We start from the raw sequence: 21,257 nt of genomic DNA on the forward strand, positions 1-21,257 counted from the left end.
CGCCGCCGTGCCGCTCTACCGCCTCTACTGCCAGGTGCGATCCCAGCCCCGGCCCGGCTCCTGGCGGCAAATGGGGAGACGCGGGTCCCCGAGGGGGAAGGAAGCGGTCACCGAGACCCGAGCGACGGCAGGAGCGAAGAACGAAACGGGCGGTACAGGGATCGGGCAGCGAGGAAATACAGTGATTGAGAAATAGATGGAACTAATACGTTTGAATCTGTTAAGGGAAGTTTACTGAGAAGTGAAATCAGTGACAAATCATAATGATTGAGAAATAAATAAAAAATAATACATTTTTATGTATTAAGGGAAGTTTACTGAGACATGAAACCAATGGGAAATAAAGCAGTGAGGGATAAGTAAAATGAGAAATAAAAATAGGAAAATATAAGGGAAGTTTACTGAGACAAATCAGTGAGAAATAAATCTAATGATTGACAGAAATAATGCATTTTAATTTATTAAGGGAAGCTTACTGAGAAATGAAATCAGTGAGAAATAAAATCATTGAGAGAGACATCTGCAACCCAGGGGACTTCTTTCCAGAGGGTGAAATTCCCAGTGCCTCAAAACGTCCTTAATTTTATACTTAACACGGCAGTAATACAAACTCTCCCTGGTTCCACAGACCACTGGACTTGGAGGGTCGGCAGTGGCAGGTCATGGCTCGGACCACATTGAGACTATGGAACCCGTTAAAGATCGGATCATCAAGGTCACGTTCAATGCCGACGTGCACACGAGCCTACACTGGAGTTTCAGACCTCAGCAAAATGAAATATATGTAAGTGACACGGTGATCAATCATTCTTTTTTAAATCTTTGCCTTGTTGCAGTATTATGTCCAGGTCCTGTGAGCAAGTTGCTTGGATGTACAGGAATCTGGTCCTGAAAGAACCTGAACTTGACAGTAAAAGTCTCAGCATCTTGGCCAGCAGCGAGACCATTCACGTCCATACCGTTCACGAGTGCGTACAGAATTGGGACTCTGTGCAGATTGGAAAGAAGGACATAGGCACCTGAAGTCATAAGTCCAAAATTATGATCTAACCTGCACCTAATGACTTGTTTTGATCTGAGAATTCCTACGTTCTTAAGACCATTTGGATCCTTTGCTCCTCAAGCCCTTCAGCTCCTCAGCCTTGAGTTCAGTGCAAAATACAGCAGCCATAGACACTTTAATTAAAAGATATAGTTGGTGGCAGCAGTGCCAGCTTTTTTAGTCTCATGGTTAGACCAAATTCTCAGCAGTTCATTTTGTCCTCTGTCCCCTTGTGGGCTATAGGCTAAGCCGAGTGGGAGTATCCTCCTCCCCCAGCTGAAGACCACTGGAGGAACATGAGGTTCATGGAGCCAGAAAAAGCCAATGAAAAATAATAACTGCCCAGTGGCCAGAGCTTACAGCCAGGAGTGGGGACTGCTGGATCTCTGCTTCCTGAACTGCACACATTTTACATGAGACAGTCACTAGTTAAAAACAGACATAATCCTGCAGGCGGGCAACAGAACCCAATGCCCCCCACGTACTAAGTGCCCTAAAGCAGCATGCCACGGAGGCAGGCTCCTGACCTGGTCCTGGCCTTCAGTGACTATTTTAATTTCCAGTCCACTTCCCCTCTGGATGTGTGTCATCAGCTTTGCTAACATTTTTCGAACACAAAAGACAGGTGGTGACTCTGCCTTCATTTTTGCGGGGGGTGATTGAAATGAATATTTCTGAAATAAATCAGTTACGCCTCAAAGTGCTCGGTGCGAGGGGTAGTGGGTTGTTGGAACTATAAATCACAATATACAATTCTTCATTCAACAGGTGGTACCAGGAGAGACTGCACTAGCCTTTTACAAAGCAAAGAATTCAACTGACAAACCTATAATTGGCATCTCTACCTATAATGTGGTGCCTTTTGAAGCTGGGCAATACTTCAATAAAATACAGGTAAGTTAAATGTGATACTCCAAGGCACAAAGTACAGCTTGATGCTAACCTAATACTTCTCCCATGAGCAAAAGTTTTGCTTTTGTAAATATTAGGGTGATATTTTAATTTGCTGACAACCTGCAAAATGTAGGTTTTCAGATGCATGAACTTTAAAATAGCCATGCCTTGATCTGTTCTCTCAGCTTAGGCATTTTAATAATAGAAGTCAAATACTGAAGCTCTGTTTGAGAGATTTGAAAACAGCAATGTATGCATTTTCTGTCACGTAGTGATGAACTGTCTGGTCATATGGTACAGGCTATCCACTAAAAGCTATTTAATACTTTTCTACCAGTAGTTTTCCATTAATGTATTTAGTATTGTCACAGTAAGGGGATTTACCAAACAGAAATGATCCTTGCAATCACAAATGTGGGAGAAAGGTCATTTCATGGACAGTCTCTATTAAAATAATGGTCCACGCAACAAAGGGTAGAAGACTGTCTCCACATCATCATACAGAGGTCTCTGTACCCTCAAGTTTCCAATGAGATGGAACTCCACCTCAGTCCTGCTTCACATTTAAAACTTGTCAAGCTATGAGCACAGTGAAACAGATGCAGAAGATCTTTGCTCTAGCATGCAGTATAACATTTTTGTAACTGTTCCTGCTTTCCGTGTGCAGTGCTTTTGCTTTGAAGAACAGCGGCTGAATCCCCATGAGGAAGTGGACATGCCTGTCTTCTTCTACATTGATCCTGAATTTGCAGAGGACCCCAGACTGGCCACTGTCGATCTGATCACTCTTTCTTACACTTTTTTTCAAGCAAAGGAAGGACAAAAGTTGCCTCTTCCAGGTTATCAATAATATACAATATTGACACAGTGAATAAAATCCCTGGTACCTGCCAATGCCAGTTTATATGGATGTTCTAGAGACACAAGGAGACGAAACATTGGAGCAAAGCACCACACGATATGAATGTCTATTAATTATTGTACCATTACAGGTATATATTGTTGTTCTTTCAGATGTTTATTTTTTATTCCAATATTTTGACAGAACGTGTGGCTAAAGGGAAGTCTTTGTAATCAAATACAAAAAATGTTGTCAAGATGTAAAGATTTCCTATTCCTTACTATACACTCTTGGATATATAGTAGATTAACAATCAATGCAGAAAATTAACACTTCCACCTAAATAGTGAACATGAATACTCATTCCTGTAAATACTCTGCCTAATCTCGTGAACTAAATAAGGATTTTTTAGTGATCCATCCTGTTTGTGTGTGCTATAGAAGGAAGGTTGGAAATCATCCTTTTTAAGTTATTACTGAATCAAAAAACACAATGTCATATTTGGATCACTGCTGCTAGAGGTGCTGCTTTTTGGATGAGCTATATTCTACATGTTCTGACTGCATGTGGTTATTTCTGACCTCTTTGGAATATTTATAGAAATAGTATGTCAATTCCAACTCAGGCAATCATTTTGCTAACAGTACCATATCCTGTGGTCAGGGAAGTTAAGAATAAAAGAACAGCCATTATCAGAGTACAGCTTAAGTAGCTACAAGTCTATGTGTATCCCTTAAAAGGGCAATAAAGTAATCTGATACCTTTGAAAATAGAAAAGCTGTTAATTGGCAATTTTCTGCTATGTTACTATGGCAGTTTTGAACCACATCCTGACTTTTGCCTTTCAGGTTTCTGTTCAAAACCCAATATAAAGTAGCAAAAATGTCCACAAAAGTCACAAAACCTACCAAAACTTATGAAAACAGCTTGATCTATATTTTTAAATCTGCCTTTTCTTTTAAGGAGGTTATATAATCTTTATCACAAGAGTTTCTAAATACTTCTTAAGAAGGAATGAATTTTATTCTCCCAACACCTGTATGATACAGAGCCTGTTTTCATAGTTTTTCATTCCTTAGTTTAATGGAAAACTCTGTCAAAGAAGTGATTGAAACCTTCTCAGTGTCTCATAATCCAGTATCCAACCTGTTAGTCCAATCATTCCTTTCCCTCCCATGCATAAAATCTGACAAAAGCACAACCAGTGGCATCTTTCAGACTAGAAGCAAATAGGCACATTCAGACATGTGGGGAAAATGGTTAACTTCTTCCATTTAAGACTATGTAAGTTAAATCCATGTACAATGATTGAGAAACTGTGCTGTAAAAAAAAAAAGTGTTGCTGTCCTTCCCTGTTTTTAGGGGGAGCGGGTGAGGGTGGAGGAGGAGAGGCAGGTTCAAGTCATGCTGTTTTAAAAGGTACAGTTGCTTTGAAAACAAATATCACTGCGGTAAATACAATTACTGGTATCCAGCATATCTTTTGTAATGACAGAACGTCGAATCTTTAACTGTACTCATTAAAGGGTGTAAAGTGTCAGTTTAAAAAAAAATGCAGGGGTTTTGTGTGTGTGTGGGGGTGGGAATTGTTTTCTCTCTCTCTCTCTCTAGGTACCATATCCAAACAGGATGTTGGTGACCATGATCTTCCACAGATCTCTTCTGGGCATACAGAATTTCCAGTGTTGATACATTCATCCATTTAGACAGACTTGACATAAAACCACCTCTGTCTCCCATGGTGTCACCTTCCTTCAGTCTGTCCAGTTATGACCAGACTTTCAATTTCTTCATAACGTGTCTGAGAAACTCCAACTATCTCTTTCTGATGTTGATCAGCAGCTTCCTCCTGCAGCCTGCTCTTAAAGCATCTTCATTTGAAATGTGACTTGTCCAACATACCTTCAAAATGTGCCTTAAGAACCACGTATCAATTGCTTCAGTTCTCTTTTCCATATTTGGCGACATTGTCTGGCATGCTGGTGCATACATGAGGACTGGTACAACGTAGCAATCCAAAACTTAACTTCATCCCCATAGAAATTTTACTAGTTTTCAATATCTTTTTTTCGTTTTCAGAAATGCATCTTTTGCCATCCTTATTCTCAGTTTCATGTCATGATCACATTTACCATCTGATGTTCTCCGACTTCTCAAGTAAAATTTATTGACCTGCCTTATCTGTTCCTTTCCACTTTGATGCTGCATACCAGAATGATTTTGTCTGCTTCTCTGTCAGTAAGTAGATTGGAGCTTCTGCTACCCATGCCGTTTGTAGAGCAGTTTGTCATATTAACTGTTGTAGAGGCTTCTTAGCCTACTTGTCTTGCCTTGTATTTACACTTAATTGCCCTCAGTGATTTCTGCATGAGGGTATAAATCTATGTTAGCCAAAACATCACCACCATTTTGAGTGGTGAGTTTCTATAAATTTTTTGTTCATGCTCATGTTAATGTACTAACAAAAACAACAATGAAGCAGCTTGAGAACTTAATGTAATTTAATATTGCTTACATTTATGAAATTAAAATACTCAAAATGTAAAACACACCATTTAAATAAGGCTATCATTTCACTTGCTAGTCATACAACCAAATTAACTAAGCTGTCATATTTTAGATCATAATTTTAAATTAAAAAAATGCTGCATCTTTCAGCAAAGTGCAAATTTTACATTCAACATGGAAATATAGGCACTTAAGCCCTGCTAATGAAAACAGCATCTTTTTGTGATCTGTGTAGTTCTTTTCCATCCCTATGGATTATTCCTCTCTTCCCCGCCCCTCTCTTCAGGATAACACTGGCAAAAACCACTCAATGCTACGGGCTGGTTTATATCCAGTTTTTGAAAAGACCCATTAAATTACAAAGGGAGGATATGGTGACCAAGATGCAAACAATCCTAAAGCATCTGTTCCTATCTTGACGAGCCTGGCAAAGAGTATTTGGTGTTTAATTTAGTCTCTACTGAGACAACATGCAGCAATTTGTTTGTTGAAAGAAAGTTTATTGTTTCCCTTTGTTTTGAGAACAGGCACTTCACCTGATTTGGTTTAAAAAACCAAATCATCATCATTACGATTTTAGATTTAAAATATAAAGGCAATGAACATTGCATAGTGAACGTATTCACATAACAGTCAAGAGGCCTGAAGTAGGAGAATTCTGAATACAGAAGAATCTCCAGGGTTTTCTTTTTCTGGTTGGTATCGCTCAAAGTACTTGCACAATGACAAGTCAGAAGTTAGATTAAATAAAGATAAATTATACATCTGTAAATGGATAAAAGTTCCATTTTTGTTTACTGCATAAAAACTAAGCAGTATGACAGCGGTTAATGCGACACAGAACTCCTGTCTACAGTTACAAGGCTGCTTGTGTTCTACTAAAGTCAGAGGCAGAGTATATTATTTTTAAATAGGGAAGTTTTGAAAGCATGTTTTAAATAAAGGTGTAAACCCTGATTCTGCCAACACACGCACACAGAATAGTCCCATTGAAAAATTAGCACTTCAAGGTTTAAGGCTTTGTGTAGTGTTAGAGATAAGAGTTGATGGTATATCCAAGTAAAGCATATCTGTCACTTAAAATCCCAATACTTGTTGCTATGTTCAGAATGCAATCTTGCATTCGCTTGTCACTGATAGAAAACAGATCTCCGAAGCTGGCATCAGAGATAAACGTTTGGGACAAAACTTCATTTCCTGTCTCAGCATTTGGAATCTTTAACTTCTGGTTTGGACAAATAAGCATCAATTTCTTCGTAAATAGCTCTGAAAGAAAATGAGCAGAGTAAATACTAGTTTATGCTACATTGTATTCAGTAAGGCATTCCAATGAAATCCTGCTTGGTAGGAATGTTTCCTCTAAGAATTTATAATGAATGATTTGACACAGCAGCAGTAGGACAACTAGGGTCCAAAAGCAGCACAGTGCCAATCACTGCACGAGTGTGTACATTTCTGATGTTACTCAACATATCGACCTAGGAATAGGAGACACATTTGAACTTCTTTCCTGTTTAGTTCAAAATATTTCACTTGTTTTGAACTAATCAGGATTTGATCTCAGGTCTGCAGAAGTAAATGCCTGGAGAGCAAAAAAGATTAAACCTGCAAACAGACGATAATAAAATTACAAAAGAACGTAGCTCTTGCTGTGGACCATGACATTACTAAAGCTGCTCAGAACAACTGCACATCAGACTCTGATGATTCCTCAAAAATCAAGATGTGCAGAAATTCTGGCAAAGTCCCAGTGAAAACCAGGCTTGAATTCTGCAGCCTATCTGGTTTCCTACTGCTTCATCCTCGAGCCTCCTAAGAGGGTGTGAGAGTCCTTGATCCCAGACTCCATTCCCATCTGTGAAGAATTTTTAAAAACCCAACAATTGAAATAACTGAATCCTCCACAGGATGACATTATTTTCTACCCAGCTCTAGCCAATCATCTGTGTTCATGGATGTAGCTGGATCAGTGCTGAATTCTTGGCAGGTTTGTGCTGCTCAAATTGATGTTTACTTTATTTTCTTTTAGTACCTAAGCAATACAGCATTTTCTAGCTGCCTCCAAACCATACAGATGAGTTTTATTGGCCATACCTGGCATATTCAAGAATTTCCCAGAATTTGGCTACTCCCATCTAGCTCTCACCGGATGCCCAAGTTACTTGGATTAATGTGATGCATACTTTAACTGACAGAAATGCTTCATACAATAAACTTCTGTCACATGCTGTTAAAAAGTGGAGACAAGCTATTTGAGTAATATTTGAAGTTACTCACTCTGTGGCATCACTTGGTGCTAAAGGATCAAACTCCATTATCTCATAGTACTGTGGCTGTGACTTGCTCTTTGATTCATCTGAAAAGAAGAGGGAAGACAACACACAAACCTGTATTTTAAAGCAAGCATGTCATTGGCTTGATAAGTTTATGCTTTGGATCTTAATTTGGAACAAGACACCACCCCAATTATCCCCAATGAGCTTTCCAGCTTTACATATTAAATAAAAACACAGTTTTCAATGTATTTATCACAGGTCCTTGTACCATCTTCATTTACGACAGTGGTATTTTGCTGCTGTGATTCTTCAGAGCCAGTCATTATGCCAGATTCTCCAGGCCAAGGAGAAAACCAGATCCCTACATTAAGATTTGGGTTGAAGTGTAAAGCTACTTCACTTACCTGCTGGTGTTGCACCTGGCAAGGCTTCATTTAGTGATAAGGCATTGCCATTTTGGAGGTTCACCAGATGCAGGGGCACTGGATGTAAAAGCTGAGGAAGATGAGCAGAACATATTATTTAACAGGCAGATAAGCAGATGCTGGGTCAACTGGGGTTTTTATTATTTCTTTTTGGAGCCTGTAACACAAGGTCTGACAACAAAACCCCTTTAATTTATTCCTGTTCTCCAGATAATTTTTAAAAACCCTAATGTGCATTTGTATAATTTACTTCTTTGGATTCTAAACCTGATCCAGAAGTTGTAAGATCTGTACATGGCTGTTCACCTGCTTTTTAGAAATGAAGCAAGGAAGATGGGTGATGACAGCCTTTTGTCATTTGAACTGCAGGTTCTTATTATGACTACAAACCCTTTAAAATTGGACTAATAATTACTGGAGTAATTTCCTTGCTACATATGACTGCCTGGCAGCTATGGTTAGTCAGGGCAGATTTTTGTTTCAGCCCTTGGATTTGACTTGGTACAATAGAAAAGCTCAAAGAGATCAAGGCTATGCTACAAGTAATGAGGGGGCAAACCTTACCTAGGCAAGGAGCTCCCATCAGGAAGATCTGAGCAACTTACTCCCCAGCTATCCTCAAAAGTTTTGCTGCAAGTCATTTATTTCTTTTTGCATAGCTGGGTTTTCATACCCTTTGCTTTTCTAACATCTTATCTTCTTTCCTCTATATACATTCCTTGCAATAAGCAGAGAATGGCTTCATTTGTGGATATGGTGCTTTGCCTGTGATATATATTTGGCTACTTGTTTTTTTGCTCAAGGTTTCTATACTGCTTTAACTTTGAAGTACTCAGATGGTTTGCTGCAGGAGATTTACTACGTAGCAATCAATTGTGGCATGTAGGGACCTCAGTATGTTAGTTATATGCACTAATCACACTGGAACTGCTGAGGCAGACTCCGCAGAGATTGTGCTGGACAAGCAAGTATCTCACACAAACTTTCAAATTATGATGTGGTATTTCAAGAGGGAAGTTGGCCTGGTACAAAGTACTCCCTGCGGCTGTGGAAAAAGGGAGTGGAATGGATCTCTCTTCCATTTGGACAGCCACCAGAATAAGACTTGAGATCTGTTTAAAACTGCCATTAAAAGAATGATATTCTCAGCATCACTGTTACTCACGTTGTCATACGTATGGACAGCAGGGCTGCTTTGGCTTATACTTTGTGTGTCTGTTGCAAACCTGCAGGGGGGCAGGAGGGAGAGGAGGAAATTAAAAAAAAAATGAAGATCAATCTGTTGAAAGCCAGATAGAAAACCACACATTCCTATCATTATATTTTTTCTCTCATTTGCCTTTTATCCTGGGATCAGCAGGGTCACCTAAGCCAGAGACCCACTTCTGTAACAGATGGGGAGCTAACCAGGCACTCTGCAAGCGCTCCTCCCCACTTTGGAACTAGCTCTCCAAAGATCTTAAGCTGTCCTGGTTTACTGACCTGCAGGGCAAGCCGCAAGGCTCATCTGCTTCTCCCTGGTACTGAGAGGGCTTGGGCAGGAAATCAAAAAGGTCTTAAATATATTTTTGGCAGCTGGGTTATTATACACGTTAATAACAGGTCAGTGTGTGTTACAGGAGTCAACTGATTTGAAAGCATTTCAGGGAGTCGTTTAGAGCAGTTTTTTTCAGCCTGTGGTCTGCAGACCTCTAGGGGTCCACAGACTAGGTCTAAGGGGGTCCGCAAAAGATGACTATGATCAATCAGAAGCATGTGAATACCCACATTTACATTTTAAAGGGGTCTGCACCTCCATTTGAAATTTCCAAAGGAGTCCGCAAATGAAAAAAGGTTGTTAATGTAGAGCAGGGGTCGTCAACCAGGCGTACATGTACCCCCAGGGGTACTTGAGACGGCCCTAGGGGGTATGCGTGGGTAGGCAGGGGCACCACGCAACATCCCGCACAGGCGCCACCCACCCGGCCAGACATGAAGGGGTGGGAGAAGCTCACATGTGGTGGCTGCTGCCACTCTGTACCCAGCCACCCCCGCCCAGTGGCTGGGGGTACACTGTTCTGTGTCTGGCCACTGGGTGTACAATGATCTAAAAAGGCTGAAAACCCCTGGTCTAGAGCAAAAGGTAGGTGCCCCTGCTTAGCTGAACACCTTTACAAAACATGAAGTTCCAAGTGTACATGGGCCTGCCATAGGCATGTAGCAGAGCAATGACCAAGAGCAAACATTTTTGAGAGCATGATGCTGTCTGTAGCTTCCTGTTGAGATATTACTTACAAGAGCTGTTGAGCATTTGCTGTTCCTAAATCCAGTTTAGGGTAAAGCATAGGATGCGGGTTGTTCGGATCCGGAGCACTTGCAGACCTGCAATCTAACATTTGGATTGGCATTAAAATCTTGCAGGGTTTATTTAGCAATACTTAAGTGTTTGCACTTTCATCTTTTATGAGCACTTTACTTTGGGTGGGGAGGGTGGGGTGGAGTGGGGGCAAGGAGGTGAGTAAAGGTGCCACTGAGAAGCTGTAAAGTTTGAAATACACACTAAAAATTCTGGTCTTCAAACAGTCTGCTAAGACAGCAAGTCAGAGTAGAATTCAGATTACTGTATTTCTGCCTGACATACTAAAATGCCAGAAGGGAAGAAAACAAGTAAATCAGTGGCACTAGGCATAGTAGCAAACATATTTTAAACCACAGGACTACACTATTTCTTATTCTAGTTGAAAAAAACAGGGACTGTAAGAGCAAATGCATTACATTTCTCTCTCTCCCTCATCTAAGCAAAATTGTTGCTGAACTGACAGAGCCATTTGAAAAAACCTTAGGAGCTGCAGTATGTTGACAAACGCACGTAAGCCTCCTCTTGGTAAACTTAAAGAACAGATAACCAATGCGAGGAAGACAGTTTTAAAGGCATATGGTTATATGGATGTTCCTGGGCATGGGAGACAGAAGGAGTTATCTTTTAAACAGTGCAAGGTCCCCTTTCTAATAATGAGGGAAGCACATTATTTTAACACATATGCCAAAGCTCTATTTTTGTACAAGCCCATTTAACATCAGATGAATGCATTTGTAGTACTGTGTCCTGTAGGGGCCAGTGTTCTACATCACACTGTTCCTCCCACCGCTACCTACATTTTGTGCCCTCTCACATGCATTTGAAATGCATCTGAGAAAGCCCACCCATCATATCAGCACAGGGGAATGGCAAAAATAAACTGCTTCACCTTGTGCATTATCAAGAACCTTAGGGTACCTATGCACAAGTGTGGAGGCTGCTCTGACATGCTGGAATTCAAGTTGGTCTAAAAAAGGGTATCGTCTCTGAACCAAGAGTTCTAGATTTTTGCATTTCTTTTTGTCTCAGACCAACACAGCTACCAAATAGATCTCTGAAACATAGAAGATGCCGAATTTCAGCCAGTTTTGGATTATAAACTTCACTGCTGAACAACAAGAAAAATGTCTACACCTCCCTGCTTGCCACCTGACACCACCAGGGAAGCAATCCTGTTTGATCTGCACAACAGAGCACCTCACAAAGACACTCTCAAGAACCCAAAGGGACAGATTTTCAGCTTAAGCTTCCTCTGTGCAAAAATGAAGTTTATTTCCTACATATGGGGACTTTTTTCCCATCTTTAACTTTCCCTGAGCCTGATGAAGGGTGTGAGAGCCTAAAATTTTGCAGAAAAATATATATTTTTTGCAGTTGCTCAGTTGGTCTAATGAAAAGTATCAGCTCTGAACCAAGAGTTCTAGATTTTTGCATTTCTTAAGCCAGGCATCTTGCCCTGCATCCATGAAACAAGATCCCAATGTGATTTGATTTCTACCTTGCTTTATGGTAGATTTCCTATTTGAGAAAATAAAATATTTCACTCACTCAATCCTGAAGACTGAGAAGTAACAGCACCATTTTGCATCAGTGCTGACACAGGGAGCACAGAACCGGAATGAAGGTCAAGTAGATCACAAGAAGGAGCAGATGGCTAAAAAGAGAGAGTTTAAAAACCTTTAGTTTTGAAAGAAAATATACTAGAAACCTTTGAAATCAGAATCTCCCTATTAATAAGAAGAGATGAGATGGTTGGGGTTTTTTTTCTTTTCAAACATCTTTTGATGTTGTGGTTGGAGAATGTCAATTCCCTGAAACCAAAACTTATTTCAAGAAAAACATCCATTTCAACAAATTTCCCATTTCCAAAACATTTTGGAAAAAAGGCTTCCAAAAAAGGATGCCTCAAGATATTTGCAACAAATTTTCCAATTTTTTGGGTGGCAATGACTTTTTATTTCAAAATTACAGTTAATTTACAGTAAGCATTTTTAAGAAGTTGAAATCTAAGTATATTGATTAATTTGATCCAAACTTTGATTTGTGTGGTTCAACTGGGGATGGGAAAAAACTTTGCAAAATCTCAAAAATTGTCAGCTAGGAAAGCAGTTTGGTTTCCAGCTCTGTGGAATGCATGCATCTTTCTGAAATTAAGTAGGAAACCAAAAGAGAACTTAATCAAATCTCACATTTTTTATATATAGTTCTTAGAACTAGATAGAAGAAATGTACTTTGAATTAAAGGACTTGTGAATGACTACAGAAGAGGCAACTTGGTTTATTATTATAAACTAGTCCAACAAAGTAAGCAGCAGTCAAAAAACATGCGAGTGGCCACAAAGGAAACCGAAGCAGTAGCAGTTTCTCATACAAAACAAAATTAACTTCACCTTTCTTTTAATAATTATGGGCTACATCCAAATCCCCATAACACAGCCAGCCTCATGCTGTATTCAAAGGAGGCTGCGTGACTCTATAGTATCCTCGGTTTTTCCAACCCCCTTTGGAAGGCACTTCATGGTTTCTAGGGTCGGAAGGGACCTGAACAGATCATCTAGTCCGACCCCCTGCCATGGCAGGAAAGAGTACTGGGGTCAAACGACCCCAGCAAGGTGTACATCTAGCCTCCTCTTAAAGACCCCCAGCGTAGGAGCCAGAGACCCCCAGGGTTGTTGAAAAGCCATTCAGTTAGCTGAATTTCTTCAACTAAGCGTAATAGTTACAAGGTAAGTTAAGAATAGCAATGCAGCACAGTAGCAAATAACATTTTTAAAAAGGGCTGTTTTTTTGTTTGTTTGTTTGTTTGTTTTTACATAAGGGCCACAGTTAATTTTAAAAAAAGATGCTGTTGTTTGGATAGCGGGGGATTCAGATAACCAAGAATGTGCTGTGGCTTTGTACCAGATGAGACTTGCGTATCCTTATTTTGAGTAACATGGTTAATAAATAGGAGCAGCGATGGAGGAAAACAAACATATAATCATTCATTTTTCAGATCCACAAATGTTTATGGGGCTAAAATGAAGGCAAATCTGTAGAAGACAAGAAACAGTCTTTTGCATCATGCAAGAGATTAAAGCACAATCTAATACGTGGGTACAGAAGCAATAAAACTGCAGTTGAATAGCGTTCCTCTCTTTTTGCTTGTCCTTTCCTCATTTCCGTGTTAAATTCAAGGGTTATTTGATACTTGTGCTACAGTATGACCTTCTTTTTGTGTGACTTTTGAAAATTAATAGAACATAATCCCTACCAGAGACAGTGAACTGAAATCCATCAACTAGAAAATTTAATACCTTGTGTCACAAAAGCATATTTGTCGCAAAAAAAAAAAAAAAAAAGGAAAATCTCATGTTTATAAAATCTAGGTCAGATTCCAACTCTGATTTTTTTTAGTTTGTCTGCAATTACTCACCTCTGTGTGCTCTCTTTGTATCCTTTGATTCTCCAAGAAGCGCACTCGGTTACGAGAGAACCTGTTGGAAATAGTTCAGTGTCAACTGCTGGGTCTTTAAATTTCCAGCACCATCATTCAAATGGGAAGTCATTCATAAGAATTCAGCTGTAATTTCTAAAGCCCAATCCCACAAAGGGAAATCGACAATGTAGATCACGTGTCATAGTCTCATGCACATTTATAACTCCAGTCATCAGTAAGAAGTCGTTGACATGAGGAAGGACACCTTTATTTGTACTGTACTGAACAACAGATGCATAGTTGCTGGAGCCACTAGAGGGGGTCATGGTTACAGGCACTGAGCCAATGCTTTTAAATTCACTGGACTCTGTACAGTCCCAAGTAATAATCAGATACAGAGAATGTAGTGTGACTTGCCTTAAAATCATGCATCCATTTGAGTGATAATGAAACAGCTCCAGCTAGTTAATCACAACTATAAAATTACAGTCTTTCAGACATCAAGTTATTCAGCAATGTACTGAGATTTTACCGTGGTAAACCAAATACTTGCCTAATAGCAAAGATGTCTACATTATTACAAAACTGCTATGAAGTATAATGCAACTGCAGCCAAGGCAGCTCATTAAATACACAGTGGGTGCATCTACACAAGCCCCTGACCCACCGGTACTGCACAATCCCGGCGGCGCATGGTTATTTTTAGATGCTACACGGCTGTAGCAATGGGCTATGTTGCCATAGCTCATCTCCACGGTGCCATAGTGTCTCGTGTACATGTGCCCAGTATCACTGAACAAAATATGTTTTTAAAAATGACCAATTTTCCATTACCATTTGCAATTATTTGTTCTTTCTATCAATAGGAGGGCCTATTTCCCACAGGATCTGTTGAGTTATACCCACAAGTCAGTGTTCATACCTCAGCTTCCCAAGAAAAACCTCAATCATCAGGACTAATAAGATTCTAGGTCTACATTTGGATAAAGTGGATTTATAGAAATCAAAGAGAAATTCATTTCTGTTTTGCCAACACACAAATCCTCCTAAGGCAAGAAGTGGAAAAACAAATCCTCTTTAAATAGATGACTACTGTAAAACATGACACATTGCCATTATTTATTCCAACTATTGCTAGCAAAACTTCTAGGTTTTTCTTCAAAATATTTAATTATTCTTAAATTGAGGGTCTACAGCAATCTGACTGCTGTATTTGCGAAAGGTTGAAAAGGGAAAAAAGGAAAATAGTCAAGACTGTTCTTGGTTGCTGCACACCCACTAGTTTCATCCATTACAGCATCTGGGAGACAGAGATAAGGCACGTGCGAACAAGATAAACAGGAGTTATAAAACAGACACATATATGATAATGTCTTCTGAAGGACTGGGTTATCTTGTGATGGAGAAGGAGGCACAGGACTTGCATTGTTATCCCTAAATTGTTGCTTCTGGTGTAACCATTCTCCCTATTTATATACCAAAGTAACTATGATGTACTAATGTAATCAGCATTCAGCTCCAACTACTTTCTTCAGAAAACCTATTAGGGCGAAACTAATGCAGCCTTCCTGATTTCAGAAAGTTGCAGTTTTCTGTTCATAGCAAATACCTCATAGATTAGGTCCCAAAGAAAAAAAAACAAAACCACGGTTGAGGATACATTGTCATGCACCGAGCACTGATTTCAGTTGAGACATCTCAGGCTGGACTTGAAGAGAAGCTGTGACTTCTACGTGGAGAAATTACCATCTTTTCCCAAGCCAGGACATTTATATTGAAGCAAAGTTGAGCCTGCCTGGGCCTTAGAAGTGGTTCTGCAGAGCTGTTCCTGAGTGGCAGATGCATTAAACCAGGAACAGAGTATTCTGGGCTTCAGTTAAATTACATGGTGCTAAAAACACCTGAGCCTCTCTCTCTTTGCCTTTTCTTCGCTGCAGCTTTCACTTGTGCTACCAATGATGGAGCTGAGTCCATGGGGAATGACAGGTTTAAAGTTTTCTGTTATAGACGATGCTGCAAAGCCATTGTACTGACTCCTCCTGACAATTACAGATCCCACCCAAGTCCTTGCAACAGCAGAAGTCTTAACCCCAGTGCTGTGGCCAAAGCCCAATATGATCAATTATATTCCACTGAGTGAAATGTTCCCCTGTATAATTGGATAGGGCATCTTCTTCTTTTCCTGTATTAACGTCCAATCCTGCTGTCACTGAAGTCAGTGACATTTCTTAACCCCCCTCTCGGTAGAGCACTTTGAGATCCTCCACTGAAAAACACCATATGGAAATAAAATTTGAAAAACACTTTGGCTTCCCTCTGAATACTGTCAAGGATAGCAATGACTACAAATTAAAAAAATTCAAAGCTTTAATTTAAATAGTGTCACAATCTCTATTAACTTTTGTGATTATTCTGAGTGTATGCATGTGTGATATTTTACTTCTCCTATCATAGCACCTCAAGGCCTGGATAACAAATCCAGTTGCATTAGGCTCTGTACAAAACAGAACCTAAAAGATTGATGGCACTTTAAAGAGACTCCCAAACCATAAGCTGTAAATTGGCTTAAATAGAGGCCTTCTCCTTATTTCACCAATAGATTTATCTTACTACTCATGCTGCCTCCTGTGATTTCATCCATGCTACGACTGATACATCACTGTGCAGACAGTGAGGTTTTCCAGAGAAGACATTTCATTTGTTTTTCCCCAGACCCACAACCAAGTCACAGAGTCAAGGCACCTGCACAGTTTCACAACTCCCGCAGCGTCTAAGAGCCTCTCCACTTCATGTGACTCTTTACTTCAGAATTTCCACAAAAATTGGTCTCGTACCAGAAATTCACTCAGTGGGAAAAAGGAAACAAAACAAAAGCCTAGTGACATATAACTGCAACACACGCTAAGAAGCAAGGTAGGTTGGAGTACTTAGGCAAGGGTCTTCTCATACATAAGGTTAATCGTATTATACCTAAACTAATATCTGGTAATTTCTATTAATTTGAGGCAAGCTGCATTTATACTAAAGGTAGGAGGTGCAACAATATATGGGTTGCATATCGGATCAGCACCGATAAAAGGAAAATTAACATTATTGGCTATTGGCTTTTTTTGGCCAGTGTAGTAGATAACGTTCACTGATAAATATAATGTGCCTTCTGGCTGAGGCCCAGATGCTGCATGCATGTACGCAGCCGCACGCATGCACGTGGCCAGGAATGTAGCCGGGCAGTGGAGAGCAGCACCCTGCAGGTAAGTCTGTGGAGGGGCAGGGGCTTGGAGGAGCGGGACAGAGCTATGGGTGGCTCATCCAGGGGATCAGTGGCCCAGTGCTTAAAATGGCGGCAGGGGTACTTGAACTAAAGCTCGTTGAATGAGCTTTAGTTCAAGTGCTGCCGCCACCATTTGTAAACACAGGGATGCTTTTAACCGCCCAGCTGAGTGGGGCGAGGGCAAATGTGGGCTACTCACTGTGGGCTTGGGGCTATCTGTTCTGCTGCCTTTCCCTTGGGGACCCAATGCTGGCCATGCACCCCCTGCCTGACCAGTAGAGAGAGGCACAACTCGCCACCCCACTGCTATGGGGTGGGCAGGAGACGCACACAGCCCCTGAAGGAAAGGCAGCAGAGCGGAGAACCCCAAATCCACAGCCAGCAGCCCATATCTGCCCTGCAGACAAATCTGGGGGGGGGGGGGCACATGCCCCCCCCAAGCTTCCCCTGGGGGGTGCACACAGTGGTGGGGAGCTGACCCCCCCCTCCCTCCATATCCCCTGGACGAGCCAGCTGCAGCTCCATCCCACTCCCCACCCCAGCCCTGAACCCCACTCACTGCCCTGGCTGGGCAGCGCCCCCAGCCCCTACCCCACTCTTTCTCTCGCCAATCTGTCTGCCCCCATGCCCACCTGCAGAGAGCTGCTCTCCTGTAAATCAGTTTTCTGACTGGTATTGTCCAATAAGGCTGGTTAATAATTGGCAATCGATATACGCCAAGAAAATCTTTATCAGTGCACCTCTAATTAAAGGTGAACTAAAACTTGGGTTACTCCACAGATGGCATAATAAGGAAACCAAATGCTGCGGTCAAAATAGCCTGCATTTCATAAGTGAAACAAATATTTCTCCTGCAGCTTAGGTAGAATAACTGGTTTCAGTTCTGTAAAAGGATCATGTGATCCTTTTAAGGTAACTAGGAAGCAGGAACTCTACCCTTTGGCTGACGTCTACAGTAAAGCGGTCCAGCAAGATTGTTCAGGAGGGAGAGAAAACATGCCCTTCTGTGGGAATGCGTGTACTCTGGATGTGATAAACTGAACCAGACTGTGATCAGGAACAACTGGAACTTGGAATGGACTGGAGCCAAATCCAGTGGTGCTCAAAGAGAAGGAAATGTCAAACTCCATGACCATTTCTTTCCATGTAGTTTTTTATTCCCATCTACACTAAGTAATTTGATTTAACCACTACACAGGTCTTCTAGAGGCCTTCCACAAACTGTGTCAATCTCCTGTGCCCAGCTTGTGAGGTATCAAGAGGAATAATGAAACATGATCACAAAACAAAGAGGAATGTGCTCCTCTTTTCTTTGGGACTAAGGATAAATTCATTTCTATGTTAAGGGCCAGCACTAATCATATCCTTTAAGTTAAATCTTTTAAGGCTTGAGTGGGACTTAAATGCTTCACATGCCTCAGGCTAGCCCTCTTGCCGAATGAGGGATTTCACTCTAAAGAATATCAGCCTCAAGAGTTAAGTTTTCTTGAACAGACTTGGTTGGTGCAGTGTGAAGGCCAAATGTGCAAGTGTTCAAGACACTTACCTTTCATGTCCCAGGAGGACATTATTCAGGTCTTCGTTCACGTGAATTAATTCGATTATCACATCTTCATTCTGAACTATTGCCAGCAGCTCCATGATCCTCTCCTGCATCATCCGACATGTTTTGTATAGTTTCTGCATATAGAAGCGGGATGTCATAATTATGGTTTCCCACACAATTCTGGAGGATAATTAACAGCTTGTGAACGCTAGGGAGGCATCGATAGTGCGCTGTCTAATTCAAATAACTATGTACATGCTAAAGAACACTAATGACAAAATCTCTATATCCCATTCTTTAATCCTCAAGGATTCTTCTGGCAATCTTCCTGCACACTGGGGCTGATGACTCCCACTGCCACAATCAATCAAGCTCCTCAGTGATGACCCAGTCTTGCTTTTTTGGTAACTTTGTCTGCCTTAGAAAGCCAGGGAGTAAATGTTTTCAGAAGAGCAAATTGTTATTTTTGTTTGGGCGAGGTGTGAATTCATACTGGTCTTCACTCAAAGTCCATTACAAATCAACACAATTATTTTTATCAGCTTCATTGGATGTGATCTTGGATCAGACTCATGTATTTCGAAGCGTGAAATAAATAATCTAGAGTACAGACAGACTCGTGATACAAACCCAGACCTAGCTCCAATATTCCCTCCAAATGGAGGTGTCTGATCCAGAGACTTGATCCATGTATCTCTTGAATACAACCTTAGGTAATGCAAACCTACATATCAAGCAATCAGAATGAAGTTCACAGTGTCACTGAATGAAATTTTGCCCTGCTACCAGTTAGATCTAGACTTTAAAAAAAGGAAAGGGAACTATTTTGACATTTCTTATTCTAAATTGACTGGTTTTATTTTAAAGCAGCCCCATTTTTGCTCCCAAACTATACATACCCAAGTCACTTTCCCAAGACGAAACCAAACCCTGTTCAGAGTCCTGCAAAAGGATGAGGCAACACTGTAGCTCCTAGTTAAGTCCCAAAAGCATAAAGGCCTCACGGCTGTTCCGAGTCCAGGGTTGAATTTTATTCTCAGTAAACCCGAGTACATTCTTCAAGTTTGTAATTCAATCTGAAAGTATTTCAATTTCACACCCTTGGCATTTAACACTCAGTAAAAATACATATTCCAGGTAAACCCATCTTGCCAGCAGACTGGCTCCTTTTTCATGATCCTCTTTCAACATAGAGAGTCATGCATGGGATGGTACAGGAGTTCAGTCACAGCCCTAATTATTTCTAATCCCAATCACATATTTCCTAAGCTTTACTTCTGGCCCTGCTCAGGAAAGATGCAAGCACTTGGGATACTTGGTATACCACAGCTGAGTTTACATTCCCCAGGGCCAGATCACTGGCAGGGACAGAAAAGGTCAGTGACTTTGAAGAAAATATGCCAGGTTATATTAGCAGAGGAGTTGGTGCCACAGTTCCTAGGATGGGTTTTACTCAGTATCCAAGGGCGTGTGGAGACAAAACAGGGGCCCTACAAAACACCGCTTTAATTTAGGGCTGATTAAACCCCTGCATCGTGCATACACCCTGCTGAGTTACCTGCCTCTCCAGCGGGGAGGGGAGGGTGAACTGCTGGCGGCCGGAGCGGTCCCTGGGCTGTGTGGGGGCTGGTGCTTCCGTCTGTGGCAGCTGCACCCCTTTGCCCCTCCCAGGCAGCACCTGCATGCAGGCACCTGGCTCGGGCCGTCCTGGGGGGGGCACCACAGCTGCAGATGGAAGCACCAGGCTCCCCCGCAAATCAGGCAGGCAGGCTCGGGGGGAGATCAGGCTTGCTGCTCTTCTTGGGTGGAGCTGCTTTCCTGGGCTGCTGCCAGGCTGCCTGCAGGGCCGTGGAGCTGCTCAGAGCCCAGTGCTTGGCTCTGCAGCTGTAGGGGGAGCAAACTAAAACTCCTTGAAGGAGTCCAAGTCATTTAAGGTGCATTATGCCACCGAATTTCTTACAGCAGCTAGAATTCATGCGCAATACACCACTGAAGCGTGCAAACACCAACACCATTAAAGCAGTGCAAAAGCATTTAGCCTGCTTTAAAGTGCTGTGCACACACGCTTCTCGTTTCGTCTACACACGGCCCAAGAAAGCAAGTTTGTTCCCTAGTTTTACCGGCTGGCAAAGCACTTAATTTTTTTCTGCCAATGTAATATTTTGGGGGGTTACTGTTCCCATGTGTTTTAGAACACAGTCCACAAGGGGCTTTTTAGCCACTGAGATAACTGCGAATTCAAAGCCCTTGTCTCCATGTGGATCACAACTTGTCCTGATGCAGTTTTCCCTTTTACTAGGGGAATGTCCTAGATCTTGGGTGATGCAAGGCTAAACAAACAAAACACCCCTCTCTAGTCCACTTAAGCCTAAAGCAAGCCGCTCTTTCACAAAGAACGCTGTGAAATGAAAACTGAACAAATATCGTAGAAGGATATAATCCTTTGATCCAAGTGACCTGGGTGGAGACACAATCAAAAGACGAGGCTGAGCTTGTAAAAACCAACATGCATTTGTTATGCTAGATACTTGGTACTTGGAAAAGGGTCTTCAGGAAGGAAGACAAAATACCATGGTTAAACTCAGGAATAAAACTTTGTCCCTTTTACACTTTTGCACAAACTGTGAAATTCATTCCCTACCCTCCACCACATTAACAATCATTTCACTCTTGGAGTATAAGCTGTTAGGTCTGCTT

General features: G+C 41.3%; 2 protein-coding genes across 2 annotated transcripts in view; one reads left to right on the plus strand and one right to left on the minus strand.

The window, feature by feature from the left end:
• Position 1: 1 nt before the first annotated feature.
• On the plus strand, positions 2-4,316 carry LOC109295976 (cytochrome c oxidase assembly protein COX11, mitochondrial; the record flags this gene model as incomplete). Its single annotated transcript, XM_019515160.1, has 4 exons — positions 2-34; positions 629-784; positions 1,811-1,936; positions 2,604-4,316. Coding segments are annotated over 4 exons (498 nt in total), but the record flags the coding sequence as incomplete, so codon positions are not given.
• A 945-nt stretch (positions 4,317-5,261) lies between these two features.
• Positions 5,262-21,257, minus strand: part of TOM1L1 (target of myb1 like 1 membrane trafficking protein) — a 40,038-nt gene continuing 24,042 nt past the window's right edge. Inside the window, exons 8-15 of the mRNA XM_019517268.1 lie at positions 18,561-18,694; positions 13,741-13,801; positions 11,874-11,979; positions 10,262-10,355; positions 9,153-9,213; positions 7,967-8,057; positions 7,564-7,642; positions 5,262-6,552 (exon numbers count right to left, since the gene is read on the minus strand). Of these exons, the coding sequence (XP_019372813.1) occupies positions 6,489-6,552; positions 7,564-7,642; positions 7,967-8,057; positions 9,153-9,213; positions 10,262-10,355; positions 11,874-11,979; positions 13,741-13,801; positions 18,561-18,694 (690 nt within the window). The 3' untranslated portion in view covers positions 5,262-6,488. The remainder of the gene's footprint in view (positions 6,553-7,563; positions 7,643-7,966; positions 8,058-9,152; positions 9,214-10,261; positions 10,356-11,873; positions 11,980-13,740; positions 13,802-18,560; positions 18,695-21,257) is intronic.

Source organism: Gavialis gangeticus, unplaced genomic scaffold (assembly GCF_001723915.1).
Source record: "Gavialis gangeticus isolate Ggan-Ray unplaced genomic scaffold, GavGan_comp1, whole genome shotgun sequence".
Lineage (NCBI taxonomy): Eukaryota > Metazoa > Chordata > Crocodylia > Gavialidae > Gavialis > Gavialis gangeticus.